Source organism: Falco cherrug, chromosome 3 (assembly GCF_023634085.1).
Source record: "Falco cherrug isolate bFalChe1 chromosome 3, bFalChe1.pri, whole genome shotgun sequence".
Classification (NCBI taxonomy): Eukaryota; Metazoa; Chordata; class Aves; order Falconiformes; family Falconidae; genus Falco; species Falco cherrug.
In genome coordinates this window covers 35,078,189-35,096,829 of record NC_073699.1, presented here as the reverse complement: position 1 = coordinate 35,096,829, position 18,641 = coordinate 35,078,189, and the positions used below count along the sequence as shown (strand labels likewise).

General features: G+C 35.6%; 1 protein-coding gene across 3 annotated transcripts in view; it reads left to right on the top strand.

Moving 5' to 3' along the window:
* WWP1 (WW domain containing E3 ubiquitin protein ligase 1) overlaps positions 1-18,159 on the top strand; it is a 62,815-nt gene extending 44,656 nt beyond the window's left edge. For all 3 annotated transcript variants that reach the window (XM_055703573.1, XM_055703574.1, XM_027814181.2), the window contains 14 exons: positions 2,743-2,797; positions 2,892-2,976; positions 3,075-3,203; positions 4,142-4,214; positions 4,304-4,375; positions 5,427-5,515; positions 8,179-8,338; positions 11,135-11,268; positions 11,359-11,499; positions 12,901-13,021; positions 14,237-14,341; positions 15,583-15,679; positions 15,995-16,067; positions 17,234-18,159. In XM_055703573.1, coding sequence (XP_055559548.1) covers positions 2,743-2,797; positions 2,892-2,976; positions 3,075-3,203; positions 4,142-4,214; positions 4,304-4,375; positions 5,427-5,515; positions 8,179-8,338; positions 11,135-11,268; positions 11,359-11,499; positions 12,901-13,021; positions 14,237-14,341; positions 15,583-15,679; positions 15,995-16,067; positions 17,234-17,333 — 1,434 coding nt within the window. In that variant the 3' untranslated portion in view covers positions 17,334-18,159. The remainder of the gene's footprint in view (positions 1-2,742; positions 2,798-2,891; positions 2,977-3,074; positions 3,204-4,141; positions 4,215-4,303; positions 4,376-5,426; positions 5,516-8,178; positions 8,339-11,134; positions 11,269-11,358; positions 11,500-12,900; positions 13,022-14,236; positions 14,342-15,582; positions 15,680-15,994; positions 16,068-17,233) is intronic.
* The last annotated feature ends 482 nt before the right edge of the window (positions 18,160-18,641 follow it).

Below are 18,641 nucleotides of genomic sequence, written 5' to 3'. Positions count from 1 at the left end.
TATGAGTTACAAGACATTCGGCATCAGTAATTGAGTTTCTGTTTCTTTTGAAAAATGTTAACAAAAATATTTCTTAAAGGTAAAAAGTACTCCCTTCTGAGCCTCTTTCCTAACTTGAGCCTTGTGTACTGCATGATACTTAAGACTTTTAATGACAGTAGTAAGAGGTAAAAGTAAAGCAGTTAACTGAAAAGGAACATAAAAACTGAGTTATAGGTATTTTGAACAAATCAGTTTGTTTTATGTAGTTAGGGAAAGATAGAATGATTGGTGGTCATCTGGTTGACCCCTGCTGCTCAAGCAGGGACACCTAAAGCCAGTTGGCCAGGACTGTGTCCAGACAGCTTTTAAATACTTCTAAGGAGGAAGACTCCACAACCTCCGTGGGCAACCTGTGCCAGTGTTCAGTCATCCTTATAGTTAAAAATGTTCAGAGGGAACTTCCTGTGTTTCAGTGTGTGCCCACTGACTCTGGTCACGACACTGAGCACCACTGGAAAGAGCCTGGCTCCATCCATTTTGCACCCTCTCTTCAGATACACATTGGTAACTTAATGCAAATGCAAAAATCACAGCTGAAGCATATCAAGCCAAAAATTCTCACTGAGCAACTTTACGTAGTTGTGTACTACTTTGATCAGTTGCTTAAGCATCTAAGAAAACACTTTTCCTGATCCTAAGATTTATTTTGGTTTTAGACAATTTACTCTCTCAGTGAACAATATATTTTTTTAAATTAAATCATGTTCCTTCCTTCGTTTCATGGTAACGGCTGCTGAAAACCAGACTCATTTCTTAAAATGTCCCATCTGACCTTAGAGTCATCAAATTAGGATTTGTTTGTGAGAATATGTTTGCATCTCTTTAGAAGTCTGTTTTCTAAGTAGTGTATCATTTGCATACCTAGAACTCACATTTTGTTGAGGGGAGGGAATTGAAATTAGTGAGAAAACTGTGTATGCTTTTAAATATTTTTTTTTAATTTATTGCTGCTGTATACTTTTCTTCTAGAACTGTTAGTCAAACTACAGGTTACTTTTCTCCCTCTGGTGAGATACCAGGATTTTACCTATATAGCACTTCACATGTGAGATTGTAATTTAATTTTAGTTACTTTCATTTTTACTGAAATATATTAATTATAATATCTTTTTAATATTAATATATCAGTATTTTATAACTATATGTTATTACATGCATTTAATATATATTAAATATTATAATTATATATTGTAATTAATGCATTTTAATATAATATAATGAAAGGGGTTAATATATTGTACCCCTTTTGGTGCTGAATCTGGCTCATCCCATGCCACTGCGTAATGTTTCAGTGTGTTCTGTTAAATATACATTAGCCAGCAGCCCCACACAAATCCTTGGACTCATTAAGAAGATCGGAAATCTTTGATTCATGCCACCATTCAGTTCTTTGGCAGACAGTATTTTCTTTTGTGCACTGTTCTTTTTATACTCACCACAGTGACGTCTTTGGTTACAGGATCATTGTGACTGTATAGTTTCCAAAAGCAGGAAAGTCTAACTGCATTTTCTGCTGAGATAATGATAATTCTGTGTTCATATCTAGTAGCTGGTGGCTGGAACAAAGAGGCAGCTTCATTTTCAGTGTAACTATTGCATTTTCATCTGGTCCTTGCTCTGTTTCTGTTTTACAGAAAGAATAGGTTTTGGTTTTGTTTTTTGGGGTTTTTTTCTTTGTTTTTTTGTTTTGGGTTTTTTTTTTGTTGTTGTTGTTTGTTTTGTTGTTTTTTTATTATTATTTGTTTGGGGGTTTTGATTTTTTTTTTCCGGAATTTGCTGTTGTAAACTCTTCAGTGGATTTGAGATTTTTGGATTGCAAATGCTATATAAAGCAGTATTAGTAGCAAGGTGATGCTTAAGATACTCTTTGGAAAATGAAGACTGGTTGCCATATATCAACATTCCATTCTGCACAAAAAAAAAACCCCAAACAACCAACCCTCCCCCCCCATACTTTCAGTGTCCAAAAAATGTAAGGGGCTGGATGCTTTTACTTACAAATCAGAGCATGCATCCTGCAGTCTGGGGAATTTTTGCCTTTTACATTTTGTTTTTTTCCCATGCTTTGTATTCTTGGGAGCTACTGGGGGACCTCTGCAAGGTTATAGCATATTATGAGCTTAGCATGGTTTTACATAATGTTTTAATCTAGAGGGTTTTTTCCTTTTTTTTTTTTTTTTCTCTTTTCCTTTTAACCTTACTGGTATGTTGGTATATTTTTAAACATCCACGTATTTTAATGAATGCAGCTGCATTTGCAAAGAATGACAGTCTTAAAATAGCCAAACATCCAGGGATGACATCATGTATTATGGAATTAAAAAAAACTATGTTGGCAGTAAGCACTGTGCTTGGAAATGTTTGCTATGGTAAAGTATGTTCTTAAGATCACGATGCTTATCTTCTTATACATGCTTCCACAAAACTTCTGTGAACTTCTTAAAGACCACTGACTGACTCTCAAGTTTATTGTAGGAGGGGAAAGGGAGGGTACATTGGGTTGGAAACAGTGGAGGCAAATGTGCAAATCATATCTTATTATCATATAATCTGTTTCTTCACAAAATCAGACTAAAAATGGCATGATTTTTTTTTCCAGAGTGGATAGTCTTCATAACTAGTGGTAATCTTGAAACACATTAAGGAAAAAAAATAGGAAAAATATTTGGCCTAACTTAGTGTCCTCTTGTTTTTAAATAGGCTTCGATGTTGTCAGCAGAAAATGATCCACTTGGGCCTTTACCACCAGGTTGGGGTAAGTTAATTAGCTGTTGATTTCAGGAAATGACAGTTACAGAAATTTGGAATGCAGTAGTTGTATAGTGGGTTTTTTCTTTTTTTTCCCCTAGAAAGGAGAGTGGATTCAAATGATAGGGTGTATTTTGTAAATCATAACACAAAGACAACACAGTGGGAAGACCCTCGAACTCAAGGGTAGGTGTGTATATTGACTGTGCAGATAAAAAGATCTTGTTCAATTCTTGTGTGTCATGATATTGGGGAAAAAGTACAGTCTGCAATTTCTTCTGCAGTTTACAAAATGAAGACCCCCTTCCAGAGGGCTGGGAAATCAGATATACAAGAGAAGGTGTCAGATACTTTGTTGACCACAATACAAGAACCACTACCTTCAATGATCCTCGTACTGGGAAATCTTCTGTGTAAGTGAGAAATTAAATATATCCTTTTAATGTTTTAACTTGTTATAGTTTAATAATGAAGTCTTCACATACTAGAAAACAATCTGTACTTCTAGCTGGAACTGAGCGCAAAATTATAAACAAATTGTTGTCCTGTAAATTTAATCTATTTTTAAGCTTTAACTGTCAGTTTGTCTATGACATAAGGTTCAATAGTTTTTATACACTTCTCAAATACCAAGATTATAATTGCTTTATAAATAGAGGGGAAGTGAGGTAAATGTAAATAGTGAACCTAATGTAAGTAATAGTTAAATTTGTAAAGAAACAGCAAATTATTGCAGTGAGTATTGCTTATAGTTATACACACTCTAGCAACATTGTCTAAATGAAGTAGTTCTAAATACTTTTCAAAAATTTTACATGCAAATCTTTTTTAAAATAGTTTAGTCAGAAGTATTGACCCAACCTATGGCTGCTGTCTTAGTGTCTTTTTTTATAAGGGTTTACTTTACTTCTGATGACATGTTGATGACCTTTCATTCAAAGAGCCTATAGAGCATTATACTAGAAACTCCTTCATAGTTCCATAAACAGTTGAATTTATGAAGCCAAACTTACCAGTCTTTCTCTTAGCATAGACAATAAATTAGATGTCTCTTCTTTGGTTTGCTTGTAATTTTTATAAGATTGATAGGGATTTGAAATCCTCTAAATCTCTACTGTTCTCTTAAAGCTGGTAAATTGACTAGCATCTTAAACAAAACCAAAAAAAGTGTGTGTGTGGGGGAAGCAGAAAGGAAGATTGGCTGACTAAACCAGCAACTGCATTTTGTTTCTGATCATATCTTAGGATAACAATTTTTTGTGTATTTTTGAAATCTGCAAGCTGTTGTTTAGCATTGAAAGTACTGTTTGATGTCTGTCGCTTAATGTCTCTTAAATATATTTCCTTACAGAAATAAAGGGCCACAGATTGCTTATGAGCGTAGCTTTAGGTGGAAACTTGCTCATTTCCGATACTTGTGTCAGGTACTGATTAAGTAATAAATTACTTTTTAGTACGGTATGAGTTCACATTTATTCTGCTGCCTTTTAATGTTATTGCCTTACAATTTCAGTCCAATGCGCTGCCAAGTCATGTGAAGATCAACGTATCCAGACAGACTTTGTTTGAGGATTCCTTCCAGCAAGTAAGTCTGCAAAGATTGTTGTGTTGGTTTATCAAGACAAAGCATAAGAACAAAAATGGCCCTAGCCAGTTCAGACTAATGGTCCTTCAGGCACAGTAATCTTCCTCTGGGAGGAAGCCAGAGGGAGATTCTTAGGGAAGAATGTAAGACAGAAGTGTAATGTATATAATACTTTTACTAAATAATCTTTCAGCTCCCAACTGTTTACAATTGAAGTGCTTCTTGAGCTTGATGTGGTTTCTGGGTATTTTAATAAGCCTCAGGGGAGTTCCCTTCTGTGAGCTTGTCTGTGCTCCTCTTGTGAACTTTTTGCATCTACAGCATCCTGTGGTAAAGAGTTCCATAGTGTAACCACATTGCATACCATATTGACTTAACCACATTGGATTTGCTTTTCTGGTTTTTGTGTGTGGTTATATACATTACAAAATGATATTTTCTGCATTTAAAACTGGTGTCCTGCATTGTCCTTCACATTTTAAATCTGTGTAATTGAACTGAAGCTTACAGTTCTTGAGCTCTTACAGTCTGCAGCCAACATACGTTCTTTTTTTTCTTTCTAACAATGAAAATTCTTGCCACTGTTACCACATCAAAACCATTGGGGAGGGATTCTCTATAAGAAGTATATTATTAATGAAAGTACATTACACTTATTTTGGATTAGAGTATATTACTTTTTTAAGTGATGGGCCTAAACCCAAAAATCTGTAATTTATCAGATGAAATGCCTTTTTGCCTGTTTTCCTTTAATGATAATGAATGCCTTAGGAAGAGAGTAAGAACAGGGCAACTATATAGTGATACTTTCCAGATAGGCTCTCCCACTTGCTAGCAGTCTGCTGCTCAAGGATTTTAGTTCCATGTTGGTATTTCTGTGTGCAGTTCATTGCATGTTCCATGAGATGGTCTAATTGCTCGTCAAATCTGTGTAAACATTTGACTTATATAGCATTTCTGTATCAATTAAATAAAATCTGAATAAGAAAGAGCGACTATATTGACAGTGCATCATTTATAACTTATTACAATTTTGGGTTTTTTTTAATAGATTATGGCATTAAAACCCTATGATTTGAGGAGAAGATTATATGTTATATTCAGAGGAGAAGAAGGATTGGATTATGGTGGCTTGGCAAGGTAAAAGAAAATTTGTTTAGAAGAGTTTTAATTTTTAACAGCACACTAACCTTGGTTTCTAATGTAATTCTGTTGGCAAAGAAAGTGCTTGCTTTTGCAGTCTGACCCTGGTTACCTTTTTAGCTCGCCTTAATGTATTAAGGAGGTGGAACTGGCAGCACTGCCTATTGTTATGGGTTATACCCTTGCCCTGGTAAAACTGTGGCCTCAGTTGTTCAGTTTTTTTGCAAAGAGTGATGTCTAAATAGGTAAATTTTTGTGCCAGTTAATTGTTGTAGACTGAGTTATTTCAGAAAGTTCCTCTTTCCTGGCAGTGGGGACTGTGGAAAAATAAAGTGTTTTGCTTATTTAGAAAAAAAACAAGTGAACACCAGATTGGGGCTGATATGAACAGAAAGGACATAAAGGAGAGGAGATTAGTACAGGCATGAAGTAACAGCAGATGAACAGATGATGTAGGCTGTGGAGGAATGCGAAACAGCTAGACTACAATTTTTTTTCTGGAATCTGAAGTGGAACTTGGAGGGAAAATCTGATAACAGGAATGCTGTAGACAAAGTGTGTTTCATCTGTTGACTGTATAGGAGACAACCAGTGACTACTGCTGCCAGTTAATTGATTGATGAAAATTTTGGTACTAGTGCAGACCCAGGGAATTAGAAAGTAGTCATAGGTGACAGAATTTTTCTTGTTTAGTTGTTTTTTGATGTAAAAGTGTTCTGTTTTGATTTTTTTCTGGGTTTATGTAGCTTACTGTGTTAAAATGAAGTTCAGTGAAAATCAGTAGTATTCATAAGTAAGGAAGCTTGCCTGCCTTGAAAGGTTGAGCTTTGGATATGAGAGTGGTTATGCTTCTGCATTACAGTATCTGACAGGCTTTTGGAGGGTGACTGCAGGGAGGAATCCAGTTTTTGCTTTGCATGGGTTTTGTTTGGTTGGTGTCATTATCGTGATGGCCCTAGGCATAGGATGGGAACCAGGAGAGTTCTAGTAACCTGTTGGAGAAAAACAAAGTGTTCTGAAGAAGTGACGTCAGAATAATTTAACTGAAGAGTGTTATTTACAGAAAGTAGCAGAATAAATATATAAGTAACATATGTAAGTAATATATAAATAACAATAATAGTTTTAGGAATCTGCCTTGCTGTATGTGAAACTGAGAAGCAGCAAGGATCTTGTAACCTGAGCTGCTCTTAAGTGACACTGAGTAAATATTCATGTACTGACTTGCTAATTTAATACTGCATTAATACAAATATAGAAAACTGATGCACCCGATTTATCACCTGTCTCTCAGCAGGCTAAACTCAATGTTCCCTCCAGATTTTTACCTTGTGTTTAGCAGGACCAATCTGACACTGTCCTGTGGCTAGTTCTAGCTGTTGACATGAAAAATATATTGCTTCTGCAAACTTATTGTTGGTGACTGATTTCTTTGATTCCTCCTGTTGTCCGGCTTTGGTCTAATTTAAATGCCTATTAAATTTGGTGCTTCTATGCAGAGTTAATGTAATTGTCTCAGTATAAAACTTGCATAGAATTCTGTACAACATTCTCGTGCTTATTAAAAGATACACAGACCCCATTAGGGTTATTGTATCCTGGCTGCCTGTGTCTGTTTACTCTTTCTACTTTGCCTTCGGGTTGGAAGCATATTGTAGCAAATCTTGATCCATGAACTGAGTTTCATAGAGCTGTTAGGAGAAACAGGCCAGCAAACCTCTAATTTCTATTTCCTCATCCCAGGTAAATATAGGGGTAGAAGAGATGCCTCTTAAGTGTGACAGCTGAAAGGCAGGCAGGAAGAAATTAATCCCCTACAGTTATTTTAGGGTGGTCTTTTAGTGTCTTTTGCAGCTTTTCCCTAAGCCTCGTTGTTCAGTTCCAAGCATTTGGGGTCTGAAACAAGTATATAAGACTGCTTCTGAAGTCTCTGATTATATGCAAATATTATAAAGCAACAAATATTCTAAAACCCAGCTATCCTAACACTGAAATACCAGATTCTGTCATTTCAGGTAAGCTGGGTTGGGACCTGTGAAAGTGGTGAATAACATGTATTAGTTAAACCTCATCAAAAATATATTTTCACATTGTTGTGTCCTGTGGGCTTAACTGATGCATGGCGATTTGTTAAACCACAGTAACTCAGCGTGTGTTCTGCTGTCACATTGGGAAAGCAAATAAGGTGTGCTGTGGTTCAGGGGTTTTTGTTGTGTTTTGTTTTACCTAGGTTGTTTATAATAAGCAGTGCCCACGGAATAATCTGTAATTTATTTTTTTTTTAATAAAGATTTGAGTTGCAGTAAAGCAGGCATGAGGAGGATAAATACTCTGTACTAGTTGAGGCCAGTACTCTGTAGGCAAAAATGATCCTAATATGCAGCTAAAACCTGTGCTGTGAGGGTGTGTTCAAGGTGAGAATCTTAACAATCATTTATAAACTTTGGAAACCATGACTTTCTAACATTATCACTTTTTATAATGAAAATTTCTATATTTAAGGAGTATTTAATGCCATATATTATTCTGTGATACACTGTTTATATTATTTTCCCTAAGTTTGCATATATTTTGACCATTTTGCTAGTTACCTAAGGGGAATGGTGATAAACATCTGTATTTGATGGTTTTTATGTGTATACATGTTTTTTTTTCCTTAGAGAATGGTTTTTCTTGCTTTCCCATGAAGTACTGAACCCTATGTACTGCCTATTTGAATATGCTGGCAAGAGCAACTATTGCCTGCAGATAAATCCAGCATCAACAATCAATCCTGACCATCTTTCATATTTCTGTTTCATTGGGCGCTTTATTGCCATGGTAGGTTAGATTTTTAAGGTTTTATTATTTGCTGTAGCTATACATTTATTCCAAACAGTATTTGTTTTTACAGTTATTAAAGGTTATATTAATCTCTTAGAAATGGAAGATTAAGGCATGTAAGGTTATTGAGCCAAAATATTCCCTGAGAGTTAAGTCTCTTACTCAAGTTTCGTGCGATAGTGATGAAAGTTAATATGACATTCAATATAATACTTTATCAATTGGATGTGTGTACTTCATGCAAACCACTGTTTGACTGAGTGTCCGAATACTGATGCTCTGAAAAATGCGACTAGTATTTTCCAAAAAAGGCTCCTTGGTTAGACTTGGTATACCTTACTGTATTTGAAAAAATGACTTAGAAATGTTTTGTGGAGTACACTGAGCCTTAATTTATACCTATGTACTTGGATACAAAGGTCCGATACTGAGGAGAGCAGAAGCTGGCAGGGAGCTGATTCTCTGCCATCAGGTTTCTCTTAAACTAAAAGCTGATGAGGCATGTATCATTTCTTCTTCTGGTATCACTGAGTCAGTTTTCTACAGTGGACTCCTGCTCTGTCACATTTCTTTCCTTCCATGTAGTGATACAGTCATCTTTCTACATAATCATCATGCTGTCTGCAGGTAGCCCTCAGCAACATCCCTGGAAATGCTGAACAGCAAAACCAAAAAGAGTAGATAAAAGTGCATTTCAGGTTGAAGAGACTGTTGTCTTCTCCTGTTGTTAAGGCTTTTTATATGAAATCAGAATAAATACAAGCTAAGCATAACGTAAATGGGAAAATACTTTCAGACTTAAAATAAGTTAGGTTTTGGGTTTTCTTAGTTTTGCTTTTCTTATAGATGCTTTTTGAGAAAAAAATGTTCAGCTTTGATAACCTCTCAAATTTCGAGGATTTTATGGCCAAGTTGCCTGTTTCTGTGGTGTCATAAAAATGTATTTTGTTGGGTTAACACTTTCAATAGGCCACCAACTCATTTCTGTTAGAACCCTCAGCAAGCTATAACACCATTTAGTGGGAAGACATGATAAAGCTAGTTAGGTGCTAGAGCCAAATTCTGTTTCTTTTAGTCAGTGATTTTTGATCTTGCACGTAAGATAAATCCATAACTGAAATGTTAACTTTAGGAAAACTACTTCATATAAGTACAGATCATAGACAAGAACTTAATTAAATTATTTAGTCTAATAAAAAGAGAGACGCTTCTTTCCTGAAGTATCTTTGTATTCTTATTTTAAATTCTTTAAGGGTGGGGGGAGAGAGAGACCTGTGTAATGGTGCCTGATGCAGTCAGTTGTAAGGTTTGAGTATATTCATGGTTTATAATGGATGGTACTTCCTGCAGTACTTCCTAGGATACCCTCTAGTGGCTTAAAATAGCTCAGGTAATAATGTAAGTGGGAATAATTCTAAGGAGTCTAGATAGGCTTTTGAAGTACAGTTGTAGTTTCTGGCCTTCTCACAGTTCTAAAACAGTTGTGACTTAGGGTTTTAAGTACTGACATAAACCACAGATATGTTTGACTGAAATGGGGTTAAACATAAAGGATATACATCTTACTTTGTAACAAAAAGCTTTTAAATGAGGTTGACTGAGACAACTTTTATATTTTGCTGTAAGATTATCATAGACATTAAATGAGGTGATTATTTTTGCAAAAAAAAGCAGGAAATTGTATGGCTGGATGCTGCACTTGACAATTTTTCTGTTTCTATCAGCTCACTCTCCTGTGAGAGGTACAGACTAGTTTAAAAATAAATTCGCAGATAAATAAATAAATAAAATTCTTCCGAGAGAATCTTTTTAAGCTCTCCTAAAGCAGAAGAATATGCATGCTAGAGTAAGCCTTAGGGGGAAGATTAGAAGGTGGGGAAAATAGGCTGGGCCTTGCATTTTTCTAGAGGAAATGGGCCATTACACTGATTCTTCTGCTTGTAGAATTTCAGCTCTAAGGAAGGACAAGAATGCATGCCATACTTGGCCTATGTTTAGCATTATTTTTTAAAGAGCTATTTAAGTGAAGAAAGTGTACTTGATGAGGAAAAAACCCTGTTTTCTCTGTTTTCTTTGTTGCAGCTGTGCTCTGTTAGCTCTCAGATGCACTGAGTCAGTATAGAGGTTAACACTGTGTTTGCGTGTAACGCAGTGCTTCAGTACTAGAAATCAGTTTATGCCATTTGTACTTGTATGGTGAGACAAGTATGACCATGTTTTGGTGTTTTTTAGATTCCATTTTTGTAGTAGAAGAGAGAATCTCATTTCTCAGTTCTATTACTCACTTTTTTATTGATCCCCGAAGCTCTTTCTGAAGCAGTCTGTGATTGCATTATTAAACTGTATTTTACAAGCTACAAGCATTAGTAGTAGCATAGGAAAGGAGATTTTGCAGGATGGATAGACGTAGTATAAAATGGCAGTAGTACTCAAGTAGGGTCAGATATTATGATCAAATAGGATCAGATAACACTTGGCATATATACCTATCCACATAATAAAGAGGAAACTTAGTAATTTTCTCATTTCATAGACTTCATCCTTTTATAATTTTTTTTTTAATCAAAAGCATTTCTAAATTGTAATGATAACATGGATAAATTTTGTCAATTAATTTTTTTTCTTTCCCATTTAATGTAGTGTTTTGTTTTTTTTTTTTAAAATACCAAGCTGCTACTGCTACTTGGTGCTTTTTACTGTTTGAAGGAGAAAGAAAAAAAAAAAAAGTCCAGAAATACTCCAGTAGTTCTGTCGTTCAGTGAAAGCTAATCAGATGTTTTTTCTGTTCAACAGGCATTGTTTCATGGGAAATTTATTGACACTGGTTTTTCTTTGCCTTTCTACAAACGAATGCTGAGCAAAAAACTTACTATTAAGGACCTGGAATCTATTGATACTGAATTTTACAACTCCCTAATTTGGATAAGGTTTGTAGATTATTTTTTTGGTGTGTAATGTGTTACAGATTTTTTTTGTTTATATAGAAATCATTGCAATTTTTTTTTCTTTTCATTCAGGGATAATAACATTGAAGAGTGTAACTTGGAAATGTACTTTTGTGTGGATATGGAGCTCTTAGGAAAAGTAACCTCACATGAGCTGAAATCAGGAGGTTCAAATATCTTGGTAACTGAGGAGAACAAGGAAGAATATATTGGGTAGGAAGGTGTAGATGCTGGAAAAAAGTGTTCTATATTTCTTCTGTTGCTCTTGTCTTTTTTTTGACTCAGTATGTTTGCTCTTCCCCCCTGCCCCTTACTATGTAATTCTTGGGCCTGTTATTGAAATGGTATCTAGATATGTTTTGTTATCTTGGTATACGTGATCTCTTTGTATGTTTTGATCTCTGCTGTTGCCTTTTTTCTTCTCCACCCCCCCCCCCCCAAAAAAAAAAAAACACCCCACAACAAAAACAAAACAAAACCAACCAACCAACCAAAATGAGACCATGAAGACAGAAGGTTACCTGTTTTGTTATTACTTGTACAGGTGAAACTGAAAATGAGCAAACCTATTTTTAGTAACTTCAGGTAACAAATTCAGGTAGAGGGAAGACATATATTTGACAGAGGATTTCAGAAGTTTTCAGAACTTTTCTGTCACTTATGAAAGGTGAAATTCAGAATGGTGTATAGTGTGGTGTCACTTAAACTGTTTTTTCTCTTTGTTCTGTTATGTTGCTCTTTCCCGCTTCTTTCCTAATCTTATCACTTCCTTTCTTTTTCTGAACCTGTATTTCTGATTGGTCTATTCAGAGTGATCTCAAAAGCAGATGTTCACAGATCCTTTTCTGTGATACAGTGTATCCAGTGGTGTGCATAAAATTTCCACTTGCATTAGCAGTGTTTCGTTTCTCAGTGAGATAGTTTCTATAGTATGTATATATATACTTATTGTGTATGTATTTCTTTATTATTCTTATTCTTACTCAGAAATGACTTGCCCATTTTAGTTGAAACTTAAAAAACATTACCTCTTTCTCCAAATCTCAGCACAAACCCGAAGCTCAGAACAGAAAATTACTACTCTTTGTTAAAGCTGGAAGTAGTCTTATGCTGGAAGTATTGGGCAACCATAGTAATAGGTATTATAAGCAACAGTATTTCTTACTAATGTCTGCCTACATGGTGTTTTTTGCTCAAGAACAGAGTATTTTAAGACCAGTGAAAATTTTCTTTTCTACCATTGAAACACTAGGATTATGCACTTTTTAAGCTAAAGCAAATTTTCCGTAACAAAATCATAATACCCAAATAGCATTATTTTCATGAAAAGGCTGCTGAATTTTGATTAGTGAAAGGTTAAGAATATTTTTTTTTAAAAAAAACTGGAATGGTAATTAATCACATCTTGCTACTTTTACTGTTGTCTGAGTTTGGAGATTTGTGATAATATTGGTATGGTAGGTCCCTTAGAGTCTGTGGAATCATGCGATGCAATAAAGTAAAATTGGAGGGAGTGTTACCTCATGGAAACACATATGTAATCATACATGTTTGAACTTCTTCAAGTTGAAAGCTAATTGATGTTTAATTTATGTTTGTTTTTTTCCATCCCAGGCTAATGGCTGAGTGGCGATTTTCTCGAGGAGTTAGAGAACAAACCAAAGCTTTCCTTGATGGTTTTAATGAAGTTGTTCCTCTACAGTGGCTGCACTATTTTGATGAAAAAGAGCTGGAGGTGAGGTTTTCTGTTCAACATTTTTACCTTTTGCAAAGGTAATACATATGAAATAATTAAATGGATAGGTCAGCTTGAATCTCTCATCTGTGGCATGCTGCATTTGATGGCTTCTGAAACACGGGGGAATTTAATAGGAGCAGTGTAAGTACATCATGGTGAAAAGCTAGTATCCATTGAGTCAGTGTTTTGTGCTGTTCAGCAGTTGGGAATTTTAGATTCCACCCTGAGTATTAAAATGTGTTTTGCAGGTTTCTATGAAAGGATCAGAATATGAGGTCACAGATGGATCTATTGGTCATAGAAAACTTTTCTCTCTGTGGTACATGGGTAGAATTAACTTGTAACAAATGGCACAGAAGTTGATTCTGGTGTACGGTGATCGCTTAGTTTCACATACACAGTCTAGGATAGGTTCTAGGGTTATTACACTTAAGAACAGAAAGTTGGAGGAACCAGCACTGTTTGAAACTGAATATTGCAGATCCTTAATATGTAACCCAAGGGTTGCCAACAGGAAACGCTTGCGTGCATCGTGTTTACTTAACAATCAGGCTGACCTCTGATCACTGTTGGGGTTGTGGTTTGGAGCAGGAACAAAAGGTTCTCTAATACTGTGCTTATTTCCGTGCAACGTGCCAGGGTTCCCTATATATAATGAGCAGCATTTGAAAGATTCTTAAGTTAAATGGGAGTTTTTACTGAGAAAGGACTTTGATCTATCTTATTTAGTGTTCAGTTTTCTAGGAGGCTTTGCCTTTAGCACTTTAAGCTTTCACTGCTTCTTGTAATGAATACGACTTACACTTTGCAGTGTTTTATCTTTACTAGTAGTAGCAGTAGCAGCAATATAATCATCCTCATCTTGGAATATGAGGCAAAGTTTTAATGGGAAAGGTAATATCCTCTTTAATGTAAATTTTCCTTTTATGGAAAAGGTAATGTCTTTTATTGTTGACTTAGTAGTCCGAAGAAACCAAGTTTCTGACATGCAGGCTTTCTGACCACTTAAATATATAAACAATATTGAAGGAGTTTTGTAAACTTAGGATAAAGAAAAATCTAACTGAGGACTAAAATGAAAAAAATTACCAGTCCTTTTCTGGGGAGCAAGAACTTCCATTTTTGTTAGCATGTCTCATATGAGATACAAAATTAACTCTTAATTTATGTGTGTAGGCATGCGTATTGTCAAGTAATCACTCTCTTTTCTAGGTTATGCTCTGTGGTATGCAAGAAGTTGATTTAGCAGACTGGCAGAGGAACACTGTTTATCGTCATTATACAAGGAATAGCAAGCAGATCATATGGTTCTGGCAGGTATGTTGAACAGTAAAATTGAAGATGAATTTAGATTTTGTTTCATTTTGTCAAATGACACATGGCGTGGAGGGATGCCATCTGAATGAAGGTTCTCGCGGCTTCCTCTTTCTCTTTCCAGAGACGGAAGGGAGTTTTACTGGTTCTTAGGGAGCATACTTGTGGGTGGGAAATGGCAGATAGACACCCACAATTACATTTGGATGGCTGGGTCATGAATACTTTTTCTGTATATGTTCAAGTGTTCTCAGCAGTGATCTACCTTCTACATGTTCTTATATATAGTACACCTGTACATCTGAAATGCCACATATTATTTATGATTACTGTCATATTAACGGTGCCAGTCTAGGACTGACCCGTTATAACTCACATTTTGATGAAACTGGATAAGAATTACTTTCAGGAAAAAACCCTCCAAAAATAGTATACAGGCTTCCAGTTTCTATGCATATCCCTGAAGAGAATTCACAGCTAGGCAGTTCCTGTCTTGTCATAAATCGCCATTTAGAGATGCCTTTGACAAAGTTCCTATAAGAAAATGATGCAAATCAGTTATTTCCTAGCTTATTTATATCACCAGAATAATGTAAGAGCTGATGATACGATCTCTTTTTAAAAAACTTGGTACCGCAAGAATCTTAACCAGGAGGTCAAGTAACTTGGATATGGTGTCAACATTTCCAAAATGAAAATACTCACTTTGTTGTCTAGGTTTTTCTGAGTCAAAATTCTAGTTGTATCAGTGCTTCCTCTCTTACTGAGATGTTCTCAGTCTCCCCTCTTTTCTTCCCCTTCCCTTTCCCAGTGACTTTCTTTACAAAGCGATGCAGCTGTTAATGGATGGTGTTTTCTCTCACTGAGACTGCCACACGGAGGGAATAAATACTTCAGCCTTGAAATACCCAGAGCCTGTGGCTAGGCTATTGCTGTGTTTAATCAAAATGGCAATAGTCTTCATGAAAAGCATTGGCATGATTTGTATTTTAGTGTAGAATAAAATAGATAAAAATTCTTCTTATTTGCTGTTCCCAGCCTTCACATTGTAATGGTCAACTGCATATATTCTGAATTCACTGTCTTCTCTGTCCGCCCAGTTTCGCTGAAATCAAGAACGGTAAACTGTTCTCAAGGTGGCATCTTTTTAAACAGAAATACAACTTCTTAACAGTCTCATGGGGTTTTTTTTTCTCCAGCTGTGTTAAAGAATTTTATTAAGTAATTTGAATTTCTGTGCTTAGTTTGTAAAAGAAACAGACAACGAGGTTCGCATGCGACTTCTGCAGTTTGTCACTGGCACTTGCAGATTACCACTGGGTGGATTTGCTGAACTTATGGGTAAGTAAAAGGTCACGAAACCTTTTACACTGTAACTATTCCATTTGCAAGTGAACCATGCTGCAAGTGTACAGATAGCAGGAACTTCATGTACATCAGCTTGGATCTCGAAGGGCTTTTTATATAAGAAATTCCATGAATACATTCATAAATTATTAGGAAATTAGCTTATTTCTATGAGAAGATATTCACGTAACATTGAGTAGCACCTAATGAGCTCTGTCTGCTGTATCTGAGTTGTGTCTTACGTCATACATATATCACGTGTGCTAATTAAAAGGAACAAACTACAGGTTTTTTAATCTTCTTTTCTAGGAAGTAATGGTCCTCAGAAATTCTGCATTGAAAAAGTTGGTAAGGAAACCTGGTTACCAAGAAGTCATACTTGGTGAGTTGTTACGTGTGAACTTTCTGTACCTTTAGTGGTTCTCTCTTCAGGTCTTGCATTGACTAAATCGAATGAAAACTAATTTGAATCAGTTCTCTATCTCCATCTTCAGCGTCTTTGATGGCTCTGACATGTCAGTACCGAAACCTTTTCTTGTTACCCTGTTCTTAAATTTTGCTACTGCACTGTACACAGTTTGTCAGTATCAGATCTATCAAAAGTATGGCATCATCCTTCGTGCATAGACCTGAGAGGTGTTTCCCTAATTCTTTATGCTAGAGAATATTAAATGACTGAACGAAAGTAATTTTGGTATTAGGTGTGTACGGTTATTGGATCCACTTATACAGCAACAAGATAAATGTATAGTTATGAGAAAAAGTAGTGTGAAAGAAATCACAGCAAACATTCAAAACAAGGATGCTTAGCCAAGAATGCAGATACTTTCTCCTGCCAGGCTTCACACTGCTCCTGGCTTGGCATTCCTATGCCAAAGTGGTGCAACAGGTACACAGCTCCGTTTCCTGTGTACACTGTGCAAAATGGAGACCCCTTCCTTTGGCAACACTGTGATGAACATTCATCATGCTTTTAAACCGCTTCAGGGAATCCTCCATTTTACCACTTTCTCCAGCGGTGCTCTTCTCAAGTGATGATAGCAAGAGTTAAACATCCCTCTTTGTCTAAGGTAACTTTGGGGAAGACACAGAGTGAAACAGAATTTTAGCTGAAGCCTTTTAGAGTGGGTTTAGAGGCGGGGGGGGGGGGGGGGGGGGGGAACCCCAACCTATATCCAGACATGCATAGGAAGGTGAAAAATTCAGCTTTTTCATGCTCTTGCTGGAATCTGGAGATACGGCAAACTAGGATGACACTAAACTTCATAATGAGCATTTCCTTTTCTGAGTATTGTATTTTGGGCTGTCTTTATTCTTCAGAGGTTCTGGGGTTTTATCCAATATGGGAACAGTTTCTTAAAGTATACCTCTCAAACTTTGTTTTTACTGCTTCTAGAAGTGTCAAGGTAGGGAGACTGAACGATTGCTATTTTGTTTGTAATTCTTAGATCAGAACATTTTTAACTCCTGCTGCAGCAGTCAAGTTCTGTAGTGTTCTACATAGGATTTAGATAAACTTAACAAAAATTTTGGTTTTTTTCTGCTCAGTTTTAATCGCTTGGATTTGCCACCATATAAAAGCTATGAACAACTGAAAGAGAAGCTGCTCTTTGCCATTGAAGAAACAGAAGGATTTGGTCAAGAGTAGAAGTGGCTTCTAGTCAAAAAGGAGATCTTGCATAATAAAAGGCCCAGACAACTAAAATTGCACACTTAATTGTATATAAGCTTTTTGTTCTGTACAGTGATCTTTCTGGAACTCTAAAAGTATAATTGTTCGCCGTTCTTCCACAAAGATATGCAAAACAGTTCAGCCTTTTCTACTTTTATTTATTGCCCTTCCAAAAGACCAGAAAAAACCCCTCATAAATTTTGAAAACAGACAAGAGACTTATTTAAAATATATATAAAAATATAAATATATATACTAATAGGCTCTAGTTTTATAGAGCTTTAAGTGTATGAAAAGTTGCAGCCATTTAAAAGGGCCTGGATTTGCTTTATCTTGGCTTTATTATTCAGAAAAATGTTTAAACTGCTCTGTGTTCTCTCTTAAGAAACATCTCCAAGTTTGTTTTATTGCATGGCTGTTCTAAAAGGTGTTAAAGGCTTAGGCCAAACGTATCCTAAATATGTAGAAAGATGCTGCTGGTATTTGAGATGACAGAATATGTTCTGTCAGTTTAATTTTTTTAAATACGTAAATAGCTGATATATCCCTCTCTACTGATGTAGCCAAGGTCATGAATAAAGCCTTTACTACTTGCACAAGAGTCATGTATAATAAGATGAATGTGATTTAATGTTGAAAGGAATTGGTGCCACTGTTCTGACTTATTGTAGGAGCTGAACAGAATATTTCAATTCATTTGAGCAGCATTGAAATTTGTTTACATATTACCTTGGGTTATTACCACGAGGATGTTAGGTAATCTTCAAAGAAAAAATAATAAAAGAGAAAATATTACACATTCTTTCCTTGGTCTGGTGTCTTACAGGTTTCTTTTTCTTTTGTTGTTTTTTGTTTCCCTTTTCAATCTGTGATGTCCTTTTTACAACTTTGTAGAGCATATTAATGTGAACTGAGCTGTAAGGGTATACAAAAGGTAATGTGAACTCTGCTGCTTTCTGTGTTCATGTTCAGTTTCAGTTATTGGATCTAGTAAACCCAAATAACATGAAAGTTACATAAGCTTTGCACAGATCAAAATATTCTGAAGTATTAAGTAACTCTCATTTCTCTTCAGTTCTTACAGAAATTCAAATGTACCTGAATTACATATGTCTAAAGCCTGTCATTCTTTTACGTAGGTCAAGTTTTTCCTAAGTGCACAATAATATAAAGCCTTTTTAAAATTAGTTTTACTGGCATTGAGGGCATTTGCTGAACTGCAAAGATGTGTTTTACAAAAAACAATTAAAATTTAACACCTTATTCATGTCAATTGTATTAAAT